General features: G+C 37.2%; 1 protein-coding gene across 2 annotated transcripts in view; it reads left to right on the forward strand.

Annotated features, from left to right (window-relative positions):
• Nucleotides 1–13,948, forward strand: part of NUDT9 (nudix hydrolase 9) — a 30,854-nt gene extending 16,906 nt beyond the window's left edge. For both annotated transcript variants that reach the window (XM_059375624.1, XM_059375614.1), the window contains exons 6-8: nucleotides 3,162–3,308; nucleotides 5,145–5,229; nucleotides 6,054–13,948. In XM_059375624.1, coding sequence (XP_059231607.1) covers nucleotides 3,162–3,308; nucleotides 5,145–5,229; nucleotides 6,054–6,238 — 417 coding nt within the window. In that variant the 3' untranslated portion in view covers nucleotides 6,239–13,948. The remainder of the gene's footprint in view (nucleotides 1–3,161; nucleotides 3,309–5,144; nucleotides 5,230–6,053) is intronic.
• The last annotated feature ends 6,689 nt before the right edge of the window (nucleotides 13,949–20,637 follow it).

Raw genomic sequence — 20,637 nt, forward strand, 5'->3', positions numbered from 1 at the left:
GAAAAACTGAGAGCTTTGCTGCTAAGGTCAGGAACACGGCAGGGATGTCCATCATCACCACTGCTATTCAGTGTAGTACTAGATAGAAGTCCTAGCCTTGGCAATCAGACAACAAAAAGAAATTAAAGGCATTCAAATTGGCAGAGAAGAAGTCAAACTCTCGCTCTTTGCAGATATGATACTTTATGTGGAAAACCCAAAAGACTGCACTCCGAATCTGCTAGAACTTGTACAGGAATTCAGTAAAGTGTCAGGATATAAAATCAATGCACAGAAATCAGTTGCATTTCCATACACCAACAGCAAGACAGAAGAAAGAGAAATTAAGGAGTCAGTCCCCTTTTCAATTGCACCCAAAACCATAAGATACCTAGGAATAAACCTAACCAAAGAGGCAAAGAATTCTGTACTCAGAAAACTATAAAGTACTCATGAAAGAAATTGAGGAAGACACAAAGAAATGGAAAAATGTTCTGTGCTCATGGATTGGGAGAACAAATATTGTGAAAATGTCTATGCTACCTAAAGCAATCTACACATTTAATGCAATCCCTATCAAAATCCCACCCATGTTTTTCAAAGAAATGGAACAAATAATCCTAAAATTTGTATGGAACCAGAAAAGACCCCTAATAGCCCTAGGAATGTTGAAAAAGAAAACCAAAGTTGGTGGCATCACAATTCCAGATTTCAAGCTCTATTACAAAGCTGTCATCATCAAGACAGTATGGTACTGGCACAAAAACAGACACAGATCAGTGGAGCAGAATAGAGAGCCCAGAAATATACCCTCAACTCAATGGTCAACTAATCTTAGACAAAGCAGGAAAGAATGTCCAATGAAAAAAAGACAGTCTTTTCCACAAATGGTGTTGGGAAAATTGGACAGCCACATTGCAGAAAAATGAAACTGGACCATTTCCTTAAACCATACACAAAGAAACTCTAAATGGGTGAAAGACCTCAGTGTGAGAAAAGAATCCATCAAAATCCTTGAGGAGAACACAGCAGCAACCTCTTCTACCTCAACTGCAGCAACTTCTTCCTAGAAACATCACCAAAGGCAAGGGAAGCAAGGGCAAAAATGAACTATTGGAAGGAACTTCATCAAGATTAAAATCTTTTGCACAGCAAAGGAAACAGTCAACAAAACCAAAAGACAGCCAACAGAATGGGAGAAGATATTTGCAAATGACATATCAGAAAAAGGACTAGTATCCAAAATCTATAAAAGAACTTACCAAACTCAACCTGCAGAATGTTGACTCCTGCCCATTATTCCTGTCAATAATAAAGCTGACTTTTTAATAAAAAAAAAAAAAAAAGAACTTACCAAACTCAATACCCAAAGAACAGATATTCCAATCAAGAAATGGGCAGAAGACATCAACAGACATTTCTGCAAAGAAGACATCCAAATGGCCAACAGACACATGAAAAAGTGCTCCACATCACTTGGCATCAGGGAAATACAAATCAAGACCACAATGAGATTCCACCTCAGCCAGTCAGAATGACTAGTTAAGTTAGGAAACGACAGATGCTGGTGAGGATGCGGAGAAAGAAGAGCCCTCATACACTATTGGTGGGAATGCAAGCTGGTGCAGCCACTCTGGAAAACAGCATGGAGTTTCCTCAAAAAGTTAAAAGTAGCACCCTACGACCCGGCAGTCATGGTACTGGGTATTTACCCTAAAGATACAAATGCGGTGATCTGAAGGGGCATGTGCACCTGAATTTTTATAGCAGCAAAGTCCACAATAGCCAAACTATGGAAAGAACCTAGATGTCCATCAACAGACAAATGGATAAAGAAGATATGTAATATATATATAATGGAATACTATGCAGCCATCAAAAGGAATGAAATCTTGCCATTTGTGACAACATGGATGGAACTATGCTGAGTGAAATAAATCAATCAGAGAAAGACAATTATCATATGATCTCCCTGATATGAGGAAGTTGAGAGGCAGAATTGGGGGTTTAGGGGTATGGTAAGGAAGGAAAAAAATGAAGCAAGATGGGATCAGGAGGGAGACAAACCATAAGAGACTCTTAATCTCACAAAACAACTGAGGGTTGACGCGGGGAGGGGGACAGGGAGAGGGTGGTTAGGTTATGGACATTGGGGAAGGTATGTGCTATGGTGAGTGCTGTGAAGTGTGTAAACCTGGTGATTCACAGAGTTTACCCCTAGGGCTAATATTACATTATATGTTAATAAAAAATTTAAAAAATTATTAAAAAAGTAAAATGGGTGTTTGTGCAACAGAGGTGTTTTTAAAAATTTTTAATTTTAATTTTTATAAGATTTTATTTATTTGACAGAGATCACAAGTAGGCAGAGAGGCAGGCAGAGAGAGGAGGAAGCAGGCTCCCTGCGGAGCAGAGAGCCCAATGTGGGGCTCGATCCCAGGACGCTGGGATCATGACTGGAGCCGAAGGCAGAGGCTTTAACCCGCTGAGCCACCCAGGCGCCCCTTGTTTTGTTTTGTTTTTAAGGTTTACTTATTTAAGAGAGAGGCAGACAGGGGCAGAGGGAGAAGCAGACTCCCCGCTGAGTGGGGAGCCCAAAGCAATGCTCCATCCCATGACCCGAGGATCATGACCTGAGCTGAAGGCAGTAGCTTAGCCAACTGAGCCACCCAGGTGCCCCCAGCAGAGTTTTTTTGTTTTTTTTTTACATTTAAAAATTTTTTTAGCAGTAGAGGATTTTATATTTTATGCCATATTATGAAATGGAGATAGTTTGGTAAGAGGATGACACTTTATACATATCCTCCTATCTGCAAGAATGGTTTTTTCCATTGTAGGACAAAAATGGATTGGAATGAACAATGGGGAAGTATTAGCTTGCTGTATTCTTCCTTGCCTCCAGGCCTTCCCCCTTAGCTTGAGTTTGGAAGGTACCAGGAAAGAGGTCTGTTTGGCTCAGTTTACCATAGACTAACCTCGAACCAATTACTGTGGTCAAATACATGGGATACCCTGACTGGCTGCTTCTCCTAGAATCAAATGGTTTATAGAAGAACATAGCACAGGAGAATGGGGATCATGATTACGGGCAGCTAGAACAATGTTTACTGTATCACCCAGTAAATATTTGTTGCATGAGTTAAAGCGTATTACTTTTTTTCCCCTTAAAATGTGACTCTTAGGGGATGGTGGATCCTGGAGAAAAGATTAGTGCTGCACTTAAAAGAGAGTTTGGCGAAGAAGCTCTCAACTCCTTACAGAAATCTGGAGCGGAAAAGAAAGAATTAGAGGAACAGTTGCACAAGCTCTTCAGCCAGGAACATCTAGTGGTAAGAAAAGGTGGTTCCTCTGAAGGGACTTAGCCCCATGGATGAATGAAAATTATTTAAAAGTTCACCTGGAAATCCGGTAGTTTATTCTCTGAATAAAGTGAATTACCCGTGTATTTGAAATACATATTGCTAAACACAACTTAAATTCAGTAGATCTTCACTGAAATACAGTTCTGCTTAAAGTTTTATAGTCCAACTTTAGGTCAATTTCATTAGAATACATTTATCTCCTCTGAGTTTTTCTTTGGACTACATGTTAGCTAATGTGACCCTGAGCTCACCCATCCATCAGAGAACCTTTAAAAAAAATTATATGAATTTGGCTGTTTACAAAGACATTTACATTTTAAGTTATGTTATTCAGAGTTTTTTTTGTGCATAACCATTTAAGTCTTACCTCTGTTTTGTCTACATACCCTTTGTAATTTTAAAAAAAGTACACATCAGTATATGTGTACTGATGATAAGAAAACGTACTACAGAGTTTCTTCTGTTTTATGCTGGCTTTTGTTCCACTTGCTATGTTTCCTTTCTAGAATTGGGATTTCTTATTTATGTTCAGGTTTTTGGTTGCATTTGTGTTAGATGGCTAGATCCAAATCTTTTCATGTATTAAGAGCTTAAATATTAGTCTTTACCAAATTTATTCATAGATCTCTTTATAACTAAAAGAATCTTTGTATGTCTGAAACTATAATTGCAGAAATTACTAAAACAGAGTAATACTTATAGAGCCTTTAAAAAAAATCATATGGCCCAAATGTGACTGGGAATTTCATAATTCCCAAATTATGAAATTAAAGTCTGTGGAGTTGAGGGTTTTGTGAAATTTTTATTTTCACATGAGGGGGTGGGAGGTGGGAGAAGGGACAGAGGGAGACAGAATGCCAGGCTTAATCCCACAACCCTGAGATCACGACCTGAGCTGAAATCAAGAGTGAGATGCTTAACTAACTGAGCCACCTAGGCACCCTGAGGGTTTTGTGAATTTTAAAGCTGACTCAAATGGTTCTGGACAATATTGTTTCCTGGGAAATTTAAATCAAACATATAGAATGCTACATGAAAGGTTGTGATATTTACATTTCTTTATGAAAGGTGAAATAATGGAGTCAGTTATGTCAAGAGGTTTTAAAGTGGAGCTAAGAGGCCTTTAGGAGCTGGGCCTTGTGCACTTCACCAGGTGGAGCCCTGAACTTTTAAACTGGGCCAAACCACAAATACTCCAAAGACTTCACAAACACCTGCAACTTGCTAAAGAACAGACTTGCTTAGTGACAGGCTCAGCAACTGATTATATTCAGCCACGATTGGTTTTCTTTACCAGTGCATCAGAATTCCTTGTAAACAACTTCTACAAGCATTTTCTTTTTAGTTTTAGAAAAGCCTGAATTGGGGCACCTGGGTGGCTTAGTCATTTAAGTGTCTGCCTTTGGCTTAGGTCATGATCCCAGAGTCCTGGGATCGAGCTCCCTGTTGGGCTCTCTGCTCAGCTGGGATCCTGTTTCTTTTCCCTCTGCCGCTCCTCCTGCTTGTGCTCTCTCTCTCTCTCTCTGTCAAAATAAATAAAATCTTAAAAAAAAAATAAAAAAATAAAAATAAAAAACCTGGCTTTGCTCCCTAGTGGGATAGTGGGTTGCTACCCAAATCTGTGTACCCTTAGTTGCTGTTCTTTGATCCTAAATAAATGTGTAATTATTGCCTCCTGAATATTTATGCACACTGTTTTGCAACAGGATATTTACATTTCTGATTCCAATGAAGGTAACACATATCTGCTCACCCCATTTGTGTTTCATTCTACACTTTTTTTCTGCCTCCTTTTAAAAATAGATATATAAGGGATATGTTGATGATCCTCGAAACACTGATAATGCATGGATGGAGACAGAAGCTGTGAACTACCATGATGAAACAGGTAAACTGACTTATGTTTATTAAACTGGGTAAGAGGCACCTGATACTTGTGGAATGAATGCTCATCGAAGAGCATTTGCTTTTTCAAAGCTCTTTATAGCATTGGCAAATTTTCTTACAGAAATATGCCATTTACATTCATATATAATGAATGTACAATAGTGAATGAGAGCAGCATTACTTTTAATTTTTTGATAAGTATATTATTTTAATATTTATATTTATTTGTAAATACAATTATAAATATTTTCATTTATGGTTTCTGGTTTGGGGTCATGCTTAGAAAGGCCCACTTACCTTAATAGTGCAAAATGAATTGCCAATAATTGTTTTATTTTTTATACATTTAAATCTCTTATCCCTCTAGAATTTATTTTGACATAAGTTTTCATATTTATTTAATAGAACTCTTTTTTAAAAGGCTGATATTCTTACTTTTTAAAGAGAAAAGCTTCCTTATTTGTGCCTCTACTTAAAATTTAGGAACTTGGGGGGCGGTACCTGGGTGGTTCATTTAAGTGGCTTCAGCTCAGATCATGATTTCAGGGTCCTGGGATCGAGCCTGACTTCGGGCTTTGCACACAGCGCAGAGTCTGCTTGTCCCTCTGCCCTTCCCGCTGCTCGTGCTCTCTCTCTCTCTCTCAAGTAAATAGTAAATCTTTCTTTAAAAAATTTAGAAACTTGATTAAAATTGGGGCATTTCGAAGATTTGGAACATTCTAGTTTTTAATGAACTGGGCCACATTTACTTGAAGCTACAGAATTATGTTAAAATAAGTAAATGAATTACTTTTTCTTGGTGATATTTTTTTTCTTTGCTAACAGGTGAGGTAATGGATAACCTTACCCTAGAAGCTGGCGATGATGCTGGAAAAGTGAAATGGGTGGACATCAGTGATCAACTCCAGCTTTATGCCAGTCACTCTCAGTTCATCAAACTGGTGGCCGAAAAGCGAGATGCACACTGGAGCGAGGACTCTGAAACTGAAACTGAGTGCCGCGGGTTGTAGCCCACATCACTGTGGGAGCCATGAGCCAGCAAAGGGGCATGTGCTGAAAAGAAGGCAGCATCACAGAGCTTGTCCTACAGGAGGGCAGGGTTGGTCACTTGGAATTTATTTTATTCACTTTCAAAGCCATTTGCATTTAGAAGTTCATATCAGAATATAATTAGTAAATATGGTGAAATGCAACACAGAATTTTCTGCTTTCCAATCAAAAAATATGAATAATCATTTTGTATGTGTTCTAATTAAGCATAGCTTAAACCAAGTCTAAACAACTGATGCTCGCTCAAGAATCATAATCTGAATAAAGATAAATTTATGGTCAGCCATAACTTCTGTTTTCCATCTAGTTCTTATTTATCATTTTTTTTTTCTGTTGATCTTCTGGTGTTTGAAGGATGTTCCTGCCACATCAGGCTCCTTTTAGGAGGAGCATCACCATTGTCTAATCTATTTTTAAATTATTTGCCTCATATTTTGTTTTATGTAATCTTGGAATTTGGAATCTTACAATTTTCAAAATGGAAACCTTATATATTTTTCTTGACTTTAGAATCAGTGTTTTGAGGAAGTTTCAGTCACTCTTTTAGTCAATAAAGATCAAGGTCAATGAACAAGAGCTCACGTTCTCACTTTTCAAAAATTCTCAATTAGGGATGCCTGAGTGGCTGAGTCGATTAAGCACCTGCCTTCTTCAGCTCAGGTCATGATTCCATGTTCCTGGGATGGAGTCCCGCATTGGGCTCCCTGCTCAGTGGGGATCCTGCATCTCCCTCTCCCTCTACCTGCTGCTCCCTCTGCTTGTGCTCTTTCTCTCTCCCTGTCAAATAAATAAATAAAAATCTTAAATAAAAAAAAACCCCAAAAATTCTGAATTAAAAGATATGTTCAGAGAATTGTAAAATGATATGTTTATTTCACTCTACTATAACTGCATGTATCATGAGTAAATTAAGAATAGATGGTCATACAATGGAATATTATGCAGCCATCAAAAAGACAATCTTGCCATTTACAATGACGTAGCTAGAACTTGAGGGTATTATAGTAAGCAAAATAAGTCAATCAGAAAGATAATTATCATATGATCTCACTGATATGAGGAATCTGAGAAACAAGAGAGAGGATCATAGGGGAAGAGAGGGAAAAATGAAACAAGACAAAACCAGAGGGAGACAAACCATGAGAGACTCAATCTCAGGAAACAAACAGGGTTTCTGGAGTGGAGGGGAGTGGGAGGAATGGGGTGGCTGGGTGATGGGCACTGGGGAGGGTATGTGTTGTGGTGAGTTCTGTGAATTGTATAACACCGATGAATCACAGACCTGTACCCCTGAAACAGTACATTATATGTTAATAAGTGTTCAGAAAGGAATTGAAATGAGACAGACGGAGGTCTTTTCAGAATTAATTAATTTTTTTTTTTTTTTTTGGAAGGGAACGATAAGGATTTGAATAGGTTCTTGAGAGGCCTACTGTTAACATGATTTGAGGAAAGGAAAGAGTTGTTGATGGTCTGGGTGCTCGTGGAGGCAGGGAAGAGGAAGGAAAAGAATACTTGTCTGATGGGCAGGTGTATCACATTTTGGCTATACGATGCCCATTGGGAAAGTCCTGTGGTATTTAGTCCTGTCAACCTAAAGTGAGGACCTTCATAATTCCTTTATTCCAGCTGGACTACAGATGGGGGATCTGAAGAAAAGGAGGTTTAGGGAATAAAGACATGGTTGTTGGGGCACCTGGGTGGCTCTGCGTTAAGCCTCTGCCTTCAGCTCAGGTCATGATCCCAGGGTCCTGGGATTGAGCCCAACATCAGGCTCTCTGCTCAGCAGGGAGCCTGCTTCCCCCTCACTGTTTCTGCCTACTTGTGATCTCTTTCTCTCTCTGTGTCAGATAAATATATAAATCTTAAAAAAAAAAAAAAAGGTCATGGTTGTTTCCCTTACCATATTTGGAAAAAGTATTATAGTAGCTTGAGGACAAAAGTGGGCTAAGGTAAATCAAAAGGTTTTTAGCCCCCCAATTTAGTATCAAAACTACTTTGGTGGTAAATCTGAGCTGAACTGACAGGAAGCTTTCTGCCCATTCCTGTGACTGTAAGTTTTGCTGAGAAACATTAGAATGTTTGATTTCAGGGTGTTGTTTCAGACCATTCTGGAATCATTATAAGGTTTGAATATGACATTAATTTTCTAAAATCCATAAAATCCTGGTCCCTGGTTATGTAATAAGGGACTTGTGCTGACTAGGATGACCTGCTCATTAGGTGGTATGTAGGATGACCTTCTTCTAGAATGAACAGTTTGGATTCTACTTTTACTGTTTGGCAAGAAGAGATTGCTTTTTCCTGGCACTAAATGGAATTCTTTAAATTGAAGCTGCTTACTAAGGCTCTTAAGAAAGTTTGAGCAATTCCCTGAAGGTCAACATTTACTTATGTGTAATAGTGTTGAAACATTTACAATGACATTAGAAAAGATATTAGGTAACACAACACTTTATTTAAAGAAGTACTAAAGCACATGGTCTGTAGATAAATTCTTCATGGCATTTTGGAGTTTTCTCTGGGACATATAAAGTATGCAGAATTATAAAACTCCTATAAACTATAGATAGGATAGAAGCAGATAATCTTCTGATAAGTGTTTTAAATATCCAGCATCATCTATAATAAGAAAAAAACAGATTAAAATTTTAGTTTAAGACATTTATGGAGGAATATCTGCTCCTATATTACTAGGTGATATTACCTCCATATTTGCTTTTCTTATATTTTAGATGTAAGGAATACTATTGAAATACTTTTGTCTAAAAGAGATATTTAGCAAAATAGTATTAACAGATACCACTTACTGAGTATCTACGTTATATCACTCAATCCTCCAAACAATCATGATGTTAGGTGGTATTATTTCCATTTCACAGATGAAAATGATATTTAGAAAAATTGTCCCAAGCTTAATTCAGAAAGGGACAGAGCTGGGATTTGAATCCAGGTCTGCCTTGTTCATAAACTTCTTCTGTATTGTATTCCTTACTACGGAGAAGAAGCTTTGTTACTTTAAGCATGCAGTTCGGAAGATTATACATTACTTAAGGACTAGTCACATTATCCATATTGATAGAGTTTATGACTTGACTTTAGGGCCATGTGTGGTTTAGCTAGCATTGTTGAAATTGAAATTTTGGCTCAGAGACATTTTATTTGGTTATATCTTAAGGATAAGTGGCATCAGCCAATATTTGTCTTGCTAGCAGGTGTTCTGAAGCTTTTGAAAGCATTTCAAACTCAAACGGAAGCAATATGCTGGACTTTCATAGTAAGACCATAATTATCTACAACCTAAATATTTGGTAGCTAAAGAGGGCACTTGAAAATTCTAACCACCTTTAGAGGCTAAATGCTATATTTTCTTATAGTATAAGAATTACATAAGTAATTACATAAGTAATTAAATATAAGTATTACACTCTAATCTATTTGTGAAGTTTTAATAAACTGATTTAAAAATGCATCCTTTGAAGAAAGCATTTGTAATGAATTTGAATAGGTTAATTACCTGCTTTCATCAGTACACCTTTCCTCAAACTATTTATCAATATGGACATGACCTGAGACTATTAAACTCTTAAGGTAAAAATATTTTTAAAATGTGTAATAGTGCTTGAAACGTATTTGGAGATTGTACTTACTGTATATAACTTCTGACATAGAGAATTATTTCTGCCAAAATAAACATTACAGACTATAGTTATTATATGAAGGTATTTTTGCCATAAGTTTTTCTTTGCTTCCACTCATGTTTCCCATCCTACAGTTAATTTATTGGTGTTGGGTTAGTATTGGTGTAATCACGTGTACTGGGAGGTAGAAAATAATGTGGTTCTGTTACACCCGAAGCGCTGATAAATTGAACCCTCAACTGGGTTTTCTGCAACAAAGAGCTTAACTTCTCCCATCTAGCCTTCCGATGGCCTGATAAGAGCATTTGAAATGGTAAGAAATACTAAGTAAATGTTTTAGGGCAGTGAAACTTGTCAGAAGGAAAACTTGGGTTAAATCCAATTTCTTTCTCAAAATTGGGATTGGGACTATTTTGACTCAGCTTCTCTCAAGGTAGATTAAAATAACTAAATACTGTATAGACTTCATTGACATTAATTCAGGTATTTAAAAAAGGAACATACCTACTTTTTGTTTTTTAAATGAAAGCAAACTTGGATGAGAATCAAAGTGGGAAGTTTCAAGGTTTGTAGCCTTGCCATCCAGCAAAGCTGATGCTTTTGTGTTACGGAGATGTGTTGCCTTGCCTTGAAATCAGGCCATTTCTAGATGTGGTAGTTTCACAACAGACTTTTTTCACTGCTTACCATGAATTGTCCATAAAACAACGAGGTTGAGGTAAAATTTACTGTTTGAAATTTATTAACCTATTATTGCATATATTTCTGTAAGCTGAAATTTTGTCACATACCATGGACATTATGAAAATAATACATTTTTAGACCTACAGAAATTGTGATCTCAAGAGTTTATAATTCAGAAGTTCTAATTTGGGTAAGTCAGTTGGGTTTGACTATGCCATATGTTTTTATAGTTCAGGAGAATTATTCTTACCTTTTCTGAGATTAAATGTCACTTACTTTTATCAATAAAATCATAGAAATAAAGTCTTACCCCAATGAAACCCTAAAAAAAAAAAAAAAGACTTTTTCAGTCCATTAAATAGGTTTGTAGTTTACAATAGCTTAAAAGTTAATGTGAACTTACCCCGAGTTGGTTCAAAATAGAAGTGATTAACTGAAAAGAAAAGTCAATGATCAGTGCTAGAGCTGTCAGTGGGTTTATTTTTAACTTGGTCCACATGTAAGCTAAAATATTTTCCATATGAAAAATCTTTGTTTTGTTGAAAAATTAATTCCATTTTTAGTGCTTTATTTATATGGTGTAAATTTTAAAATAAATATACAATATCTAGATTTAAATTTCCTTAATTCAAAAAACTATTTTCTTGTAACTATATTCACTATAATCTAAAAGATAGGATTGATGTGAATGGTTAAAAACTTGCTCTGTGGGGGCGCCTGGATGGCTCAGTCAGTTGAGCGTCTGCCTTTGGCTTGGGTCATGATCTCTGAGTCCTGGGATCGAGCCCCATGTTGGGCTCCCTGCTCAGCGGGGAGCCTGCTTCTCCCTCTCCCTCTGTTTGCCACTCCCCGCTGCTTGTGCTCTCTCTTTCTCTGTCAAATAAATAAATAAAATCTTAAAAAAAAAAAAAAAAGAAAGAAAGAAACTTGCTGTGGGGGCGCCTGGTTGGCTCAGTTGGTTAAGCGTCTGTCTTCAGCTCAGGTCATGATCCTGGAGTGCCGGGATAGAGTCTCACATCAGGCTTCCTGCTTAGTGGGGAGTCTGCTTCTCCCACTGACCTCTCTCCTCTCATGCTCTCTTTCTCTCTCTCACACACACACACACACTCTCAAATAAATAAAATCTTTTTTTTTTTTTTAAAGATTTTATTTATTTGACAGAGAGAAATCACAAGTAGGCAGAGAGGCAGGCAGAGAGAGGCGGGGGGCGGGGGGGAGCAGGCTCCCCGCTGAGCAGAGAGCCCAATGCGGGACTCGATCTCAGGACCCTAAGATCATGACCTGAGCCGAAGGCAGTGGCTTAACCCACTGAGCCACCCAGGTGCCCTCAAATAAATAAAATCTTAAAAAAAAAAAAAAAAAGCAAACCTCGCTGTGTACACATCCAGGCAAGTGCTACTTTTCTTAAATTATGCAAGTTCCCTATGTGAATGATACTTGAACCAAAATTTTAGGACAACTATGAATACTTTGCTTTGAGGGTCTCCTTAGACAAGCAGTTTCACTGGAAAAGTACTCTTTGTAGCTTCCACAGGTCCTTCTGTTTTAATAGACTGGCAGCTTGCTGAAGAAATTGACCACTGAAAGAAGGCTAATCCCTCTATTTGCAGAGCTGTCCATCCCAGCACATATGCAAGAACATGTAAGCTAAAAACTGTCCCAATTTTCTCTTAGGCAAGGGTAATACCTGAGGTAGTGTTTGTTCTCTTGGGCCTCTTCTTGTTTTCTGACTTAACTAGGAACACTGGGAGAAAAAAAATTCTTATGGCTCTGAAGATAAGGCAGTTCTGTAAGTTATTCTGTCAGAATTCTTCACAGAATGAGTAGTGGCCAACAGCACTTTTTTTTTTTTAAAGATTTTTAAAAATTTATTTATTTGAGAGACAGAGATCACAAGTAGGCAGAGAGGCAGGCAGAGAGAGAGAGGGGGAAGCAGGCTCCCCGCAGAGCAGAGAGCCCAATGTGGGGCTTGATCCCAGGACCCTGGGATCATGACCTGAGCCGAAGGCAAAGGCTTTAACCCACTGAGCCACCCAGGCACCAGCACTTTTTTTTTTTTTTTAAAGATTTAATTTTCAAGTAGTCACTCAATATGGGATTCAAACTCGTGACCCTGAGATCAAGAATCACATTCCCTACTGACTAAGCAAGCCAGATGTCCCAGCCCACAATACTTTCAAGAAGTTCAGTAAAGGAAAGTATAAATGGGTATTAAGTGTTCAGATCCGGTTATCTGAATGAGTCATGTGTCTGAGAAGTCAGTATTTTCACTGGGAGAGACTTTAGAGGTAAACTATACTTTTACCCATGTTCACACAGATAATTTAATTGCAAAGGTGGGCGTAGAAGCTTTCTAACCACAGGCCAGTGGTCTTTCAGCCATGTTTGATGTAGAGGTGAACTTGCTATTTTTGTAATCATCAGTAATTATTCATGGAAGGTAGTTTTCTAAAACATTTTTAGTTAGAAATATGCAAGAATTTTTATTGTTTGCCATTTGGAAATGGACTATAATGTTGCTTAAACAGAGTGGATTGTAGGGAGAGCACTAGCACTTGAACTAAAGAGACTAAAGTTCTTATTGGGTAGACTCAGAAGCTGTTTGAACTCAAGTTTCTGGGACACTTAAATATTCCTCAAGATGGCTGGCTTTAAATAGTCTCAGCTTGGAAAATTTTTCTCTCAGGCACACAAGTTTTTGACATTTTTACAAAACATGCATGTCTTTGATTCTAAGATACCACCGATTGTATAACGTACATTTTAGTTAATGATGGCATTTCAAAGAAAAAAGATCTTAGAAATAAAAGTATGTATCTATTGCAAGGTTTGTCCTGATTTCAGAAAATGGTTAAATATGAAAAGTATGTTTTTAGAGGAAATGGAATTTTTTAGTGTTCTCTTTTATAAAATCCACTCAGGTATTTCTCCTGAGTTTTCATAAATTAAGATTCTGAATAACTTATTGTATCAATAAAGGGCCTCATTAAGAAGTTGAATTTGTGCATTTCAGTTAAAAAAATTATTATCTGTTGGAATTTAGATTTGATAATTTTTAATGTATTATGTGTTTATGCTAATGCATTGTTAATGAAGAAATAATCAAGTCTATTTAATTTCTCTAAAGCAATTTACCCTGTAGGTCTAAGTCTTTTGACTCTTCAATTTCACCCTCATCCGTGATCAAAGAGGTGGTTTTGTCAGTTTATAGTCTGGATGAATTGAAGAATTGACTGTAGAACCGTCCATATGCATTGAGATTGTTTTTTTGCTTTGAATTTAACAGCTGGGCTTTATTTTGTTTCCAAATGAATCAGACTAATAAAGATAGTAATTCTCATATAAGCAGCTGCATGTAGCATTTTTGAACTTTATACTTTAATAGGGCAGATATATTTACCGTTATAAGGTCATTAAGTGTCAGGACCTAGAATAAAGGAAATAGTCAAATAATGAAGGAGTTGTAATTCAGCATTTTGTCTCTCTTGTCTGTGTTGATTTTATATTAGATTGATTAATGAAAAAATGCTTTTTAGAATTCTTACATTTCTAAAAATTGTCATTAAGAATCATATTCATTAATATTTTAAGTAACCCCCCCCCCACTCTCTCCCCCCAGACCTGCTGTCTCTGGAAGCATATAGTCCACTTTGTGTTTTGTGGTCTCCAAACATAGCAGGGACTTCTTGAAAAAGTCATTAAACTTATGCTTACTAGGTTGGGAAAAAGACTATATTTTAGGATCACTTTTTTATGAAAGAAAACCTTAATGAATGCCATTTCCCATCATTATGATAGGAGTATCATTAATAAATTCAGTTTTGATATGCTTTAATTTAGATGACTTATTTTTTGATTTATGACTGAATCAATCTTATCATATGTAATTGTCCTCCCATCCAGCAAAATTCTGCCAAAATGAAATTTAAATAATCCTTTTATAACATGGCCATAATCTTAAATCCAGTTTAAAGGATTTCATTTCAAAAGAATGCATTTTCCTCTCATTAATGGTAGATATAAGCATACGATTTTAGAGGGGAAATAGATTTTGTAAGTCATTCATTTTCATTATTTTATATTCTGGAAGAAAGTAAGACTCAGAGGAATTCAAGATCACTCCAGAGTATGAAATGGCAGAGTTTGCATCCCTAGAATATTTGACTTCAAATGCTTTTTGTACTAGTTTCCTGGGTTCCTTCCACACGATCAAGGAAAGTTTCAGGTCTTAGGTAGTTCAGTCTGCAAGGGTATATGAGATTTGTATATAAAATAACCCAAACCTGATAAAATACCAATAACTGAAGGTCCAAAAGAGAATGATGACTATTAATCCCTGGTATCAGGTTTCTCTCCAATTACATTCTAAAGAATGTTTCATTTGTTTCATTCATTTAAATACTTTCTTAAAGGAAATTTTAAGTATACTTACCTGATTTGGATCAAAAGGAAAAGGAAGAGGAAAAGGAAGAGGAATTGGAATCTACAAAAAAAGAGGGGGAAGAAAGTGAATTGTGAATAAAACAAAATTTTGTTTTAGCTTTTTTTCTCATTAACTCATTTATCCTTCCATCCTCCATCAGTACTTATTGAGCAATTATGCTCTCAAGGAGCCCACTTTCAACTCGGTGGACCTTAGAGTCTAATGGATTTTAAATTATTTGTTTCTCTCAAGAGGTATGTGTTTTGTTTTTGTTTTGTTTTGCTTAGTTAAATCGCAAGCCAAGGAATCTTATGCATTTGATAGTGCTTGCAAATTTACCAGTTTTTCTGGAGTAGTTTTTCCTTTGCTTTTTAATACCACTCTGCCATCTGGTGGAAGGAAGTTTTAATTTCAAATACTAGAGATCTGTTGCCGCCCAGATTTCCCATAAGATGTTAACCAAGATTCCTACATTCTGATTATAACCCAAAACTTCAGGATTTTGCATTACTTAAATCTTACTAAATTTCAGCCAAAAAAAAAAAAAAAAAGGAAAACAATGCTCTAGCTTTGACTGAACCAAAATTAGCAATTAATTAGCAACTAATGATAAATGCAAGTACTTAGAAATTTAGGATATGTGAAAACATTAAAGGGAAAGACTGTTCCATTGAGGACTGTAACTTCAGTGACAAATTTCCAAAAGCCTACTTAAAGTTGCAAAATAAACAGTTTAAATTAAATACAAGCAAAAGGAAGGTGTTTATTTCATTTAGCTATAAAACTCATTTATTTCATTTAGATATAAAATTATACAAAATCATGTTTGTTTTCAAAATAGGTGGTAGACAAGAAGTTGAGCAAGATGCTATTTTAAAATGTGTGTTAACTTTTCAAAAGCCTTATTGTACTGGTCATTTGCCCAAATTGTCCTGTCGCTGTCAGGTCCGTCCGGCGCACTTACTGTTCCCTCTGCCTGAGGAATCCCAGCCACTCCTCGGCCCTTGTGACCGGGCTCAGAGCACGTCTCCTCTGTGAATCAAGTCTTTGCATCCACAGCCCAAATCAACTCTGTATTTACATCTAGAAGCACTTATCAACATACATTTTTACACTGATGCATCTCTCTCATCCAACTGGGAACATATCTCATCGTTTTTATATTTTCTTCCCTCCAGAGACCCTATCAGGCAGTAGACACGAGTAAATATTAATCAAATGAACGTTACCTATCTGTACCAGTGTAACTATTCCATAGAGAGTGAAGAAATTTCTAGTATGTATTTAGCACTCTCCGGCCTTTATTTAAAAATGTTACAAGAATCCAGATATTAGGAGAGATTGGAGAGGAATTAACAGGAAGAGCAAAATAATTATATTGTTTCACCTGTGGAGAGGAAGTTACAAAGAGCTCAAAAAAAAAAAAAAAAAACTTTTGAGAAAAAAAGCAGCAAGATGATTTAGGAAAAAATACTAAAAGAGGTATTTTCTTCATGAAGAGCAACTAGGCTCTCCAAAGTCAAAGGAATTCAGTATGAACACTTTTTTGATGGTTAAGTGTAGAGAGAGAGAGCCATTGGAAGAAGTCACTGAATATTCAGAGGGGGAAATCTGCTGGCTCCTGTCACATTCTGCCACAGGCTATGCTGTGTGGGGGTGTGAAGAGCTGATGATGCCTGGCAACCTGAAATTAAGCCTCATATAAGTATGTGAAAATTGGGGAAATTTAACAACCATCATCTAAGTAATAAATTTTTTTTTGGAATTTGAGATTCTTCAAACCCATGTTTACCAAGGGCAGTTGTGGAGGTGGAGGTGGGGGAAACAGGATCGGAGGAAAAAATGGCGGTCCTGGCAGTGGGTAAAAGCCAAATCTCTGTAAAAAGAAACATGATGTCAGTCATTTCAGACAACTGTCAACTTTAAAAATGATGAACACGGCATTTGAAAATACAATGAGAAGTTTACCTGTTCACTGGTACTTCCTCCAAATTGTTCAAGCTTGTAAAACAACAGCAACAAGGTGAAACAACATGTGGTAATAGAGTGTTCGTTATAAAGAGATTTTATGAGAGTAACAGGACACTATTTGGCAGTATGCCCACCAGTGGTGCACCTTCACTTCCGAAATGAAAAGCGTATCTAATGGGGAAAGGTCGAATTAATTTTGTCCAGTGATTTAGAAGGTGTACTTTTTGCCTTTAAGCTTACTTCCGAATAATGTTTTTATTTACATTTCGTAAGAGTCATTACATGTTGCATGTCTCTTTATCTTCGAATCAACAGTGCTCTCAATTTCCTCCTTAGCATTCAGAAGTTCAAAGCGAAGGGAGTGTAGTACTGTCAATTTAAATTTTGTATCCCCAAACACAAATTTTGAATGCTCCCTCACTTTGAAAACTCCTTGGTTAGAAGGAGTTCAGGAAAGAGGATTTCTTGTCTACTTGGTGTCCTACATGTTCAGACTACAGCTGACACAAATGACACTTGTAGAAATGATTTGTATAGATGTGCGAGGCATGGCTACAGTCAACATGAGACGGTTTGGGGTAAAGATATTGTAAATGAAACTCAATTCAAACTGCATAATTAAGACTTAGGTCACTGTGAAATAGGAGTTCTATCTTGCTAAGTTTATTTGAGAGCTGCCTATTTTTCAGTCCTAACTGGATGAGCCAGAGGAATTCTGGCTTCATATGCATTTTTACTATCTTTGCACTACTCTGAGGTCGCTCTTACGACTTATTTTACAGACTGGGAAGCCTTGGGTCAGCCCCTTGCTCAAGGTCAGACGGCAGATGGCACATGGGACTGAGCTTTGTCCTGAGAAGACCACTGGGCTGAAGACGAGTGATAAATTCCCGATTCTAGAGTTTTCCTGGACTCTACCTTTCTCTTTCATGAGATGAAAATATACAGGAAAGGCTCAGAAATACTAGCCCAGAAGTACTCTCTCTAGACTGGAAATGGAGTGGACAATGGAGGAGGTGTACTCACGGGGATGGGCAGAGCAGTGGCAGCGCTCAAAAGGCCAGCCAAGACAAGAAATTGCATTCTGAAGGAAGAGTCTGGAATTGAAGGGTTGGAAAATCATTTTAGTTTTTTTCTACGTCCTATTCCTGTTGTAAATAGGCTGTTTAGTTAGAGGGGTTGAAGCAGTGGTCAAGCTCAAGTTTGCCTCCAGATACAGGTTTTGTCAAGTTTAGACTAATGCTTTAAAAAACTTCGAATGCCTTTAGAGAAGACACGCATTCTCTGGCTGATAACGTTGCGTACAATTCCTACTCTTCCCTATAATCTCACAGTTTAACCTATACCTGCTTGGTCCCTGAAGTTATTTGAATTTGTAACCTCTACCCACCAATCTTTAAACACCAGCGTTTCATCATGCTTAGTATTGGGGACATATCATCACTGGCTCAGATGAGATTTTCTTCTTTTTTCTTTTTTTTAGATTTTATTTATTTATTTGAGAGAGAGAGAGAGAGAGGGAGAGAACAAGCAGTGAGGAGGGAGGAAGAATGGGAGGGAGAGAGAGTGAGAAGCAGATTCCCTGTTGAGCAGAAAGCCGGATGTGGGGTTCAACCCCAGGACCCTGGGATCATGACCTGAACTGAAGGCAGACACTTAACCCAAGTACTCCTCAAATGAGATTTCTTATATAATATACAAATAAATCCATCTTGAGCTTCTACCCACATGAGACTTACTAGACCTTTACATAGGCTGGATGCTGTTACTGACAATTATAATTTCTCAAGAAGAAAACGATAGGGGGAAAATCTTATAAGGCATAGTGGGTTGATAGACAATAGTACAATATGAGTAAATATGAGTAATTCAAAAACGCAAATCAGTGTGGTCTTTACTGGCCAGCAGATTCAGAAAGCAAGCATTTTTACTGTCTTAAATCACATTTAATTCAAATTGATTTACCATGAGAGTTTCAAACCAAAAAACACTGCTCTGGAATTGAATTTTGAAAGAAAAATCAAATTCATCACGCTCTCATTAAGACTTCACCAGCATCTGAAGCAAGGTATATCTCTTTATAAAAGTCACTCATCAACTATTTTATATATATTTATTTTAAACTCAACTATGACTTATCTTTATTTTTTTTTTTAAAGATTTTATTTATTTGTCAGAGACAGAGGGAGAGAGAGCGAGCGAGCACAGGCAGACAGAGAGTCAGGCAGAGGCAGAGGGAGAAGCAGGCTCCCTGCCGAGCAAGGAGCCTGATGTGGGACTCGATCCCAGGACCCTGGGATCATGACCCGAGCCGAAGGCAGCTGCTTAACCAACTGAGCCACCCAGGCGTTCCAACTATGATTTATCTTCATGCTAATTTACTTTACCTGAATTAGGCAACTTATTTACCTTTCTCGTCTTTTTCAGGTTTCTCCTCCTTTCTTCCTTTGAGATCGAAACCCTTGAATTTTCTTCTTCGGTCAGTGGGCTTGTTAGAAATCATAAGTTACGCGACACGAGAAAATTTTACCTTCTTTGACCTATTGCAATAGCAGCCCAGAATATACCGTGTATCTTTTTAATTACCTTTGCTTCAAATGACCCTCGGAAGTCAAGGAGCAGTGTGATCTTCTAGGATCTGTATCCCCATCTAGTATTTAAGTCGTATTACTAATGCCTTTATGGTCATGGGTAATGTGAGTCACAAGATTTAAAGCTAAACTGAATAACTAGTTTCAGACTAGAAGTCCAACTTCTAAAGTATCTCACACAGAGATAGGGCTTAACGACTGATGACAGAAAATAACTTCATCTTCTTGGTTGGGATTAGAGAAACGTCTTTATCACAAACAAACCACAGTTAAAAATTGTGACCACAATGGGGCACCTGGGTGGCTCAGTGGGTTGAGCCTCTGCCTTTGGCCCGGGTCATGGTCTCGGGGTCCCGAGATCAAGCCCTGCATCGGGCTCTCTGCTCGGCAGGGAGCCTGCTTTCCTCTCTCTCTCTGCCTGCCTCTCGGCCTACTTGTGATCTCTCTCTCTGTCAAATAAATAAAATCTTAAAAAAAGAATTGTGACCATCAAGAATATTAAAGTATGTCTACAATATATCATGTAGGGCAGCAATATACTAGGGAGACTTAGTGGACAGAAAATTTAAGGTTCTAAAATTTTTTATTATTAAGTAATATTTGTCAGCCCAAAATGACCTTATTTTCAAATAAAGCATTTTAAATAAACAGGTAGTGTCTTTATAATTAAAATCACTTTTCACTATTCTAAAACATTTAAAGTGGTAATTTAGTTCTAATTAATACCTCCAAATGTAATTCCACAGTTCCTAACAAATTCGTAAATTTATGACTGTAATTAAGACATCTCATGTCATTTCTCTGAAGCTACAAATAAAAACATTCTGAATTTTGGAATAATTTCTAAACTTATTTCTGTAGTTGGAAAAAATTATATATAATATTTATATTTTGATTAATCAAGTTGACCTTAATTATTTAGAAATGATGGGTGTGATGTGGTCTGGTTAAGAACGAGTAACTCGGGGGGCCTGGGTGGCTCAGTGGATTAAGCTGCTGCCTTCGGCTCAGGTCATGATCTCAGGGTCCTGGGATCGAGTCCCACATCG

This window comes from Mustela nigripes, chromosome 1, assembly GCF_022355385.1.
Source record: "Mustela nigripes isolate SB6536 chromosome 1, MUSNIG.SB6536, whole genome shotgun sequence".
Classification (NCBI taxonomy): domain Eukaryota; kingdom Metazoa; phylum Chordata; class Mammalia; order Carnivora; family Mustelidae; genus Mustela; species Mustela nigripes.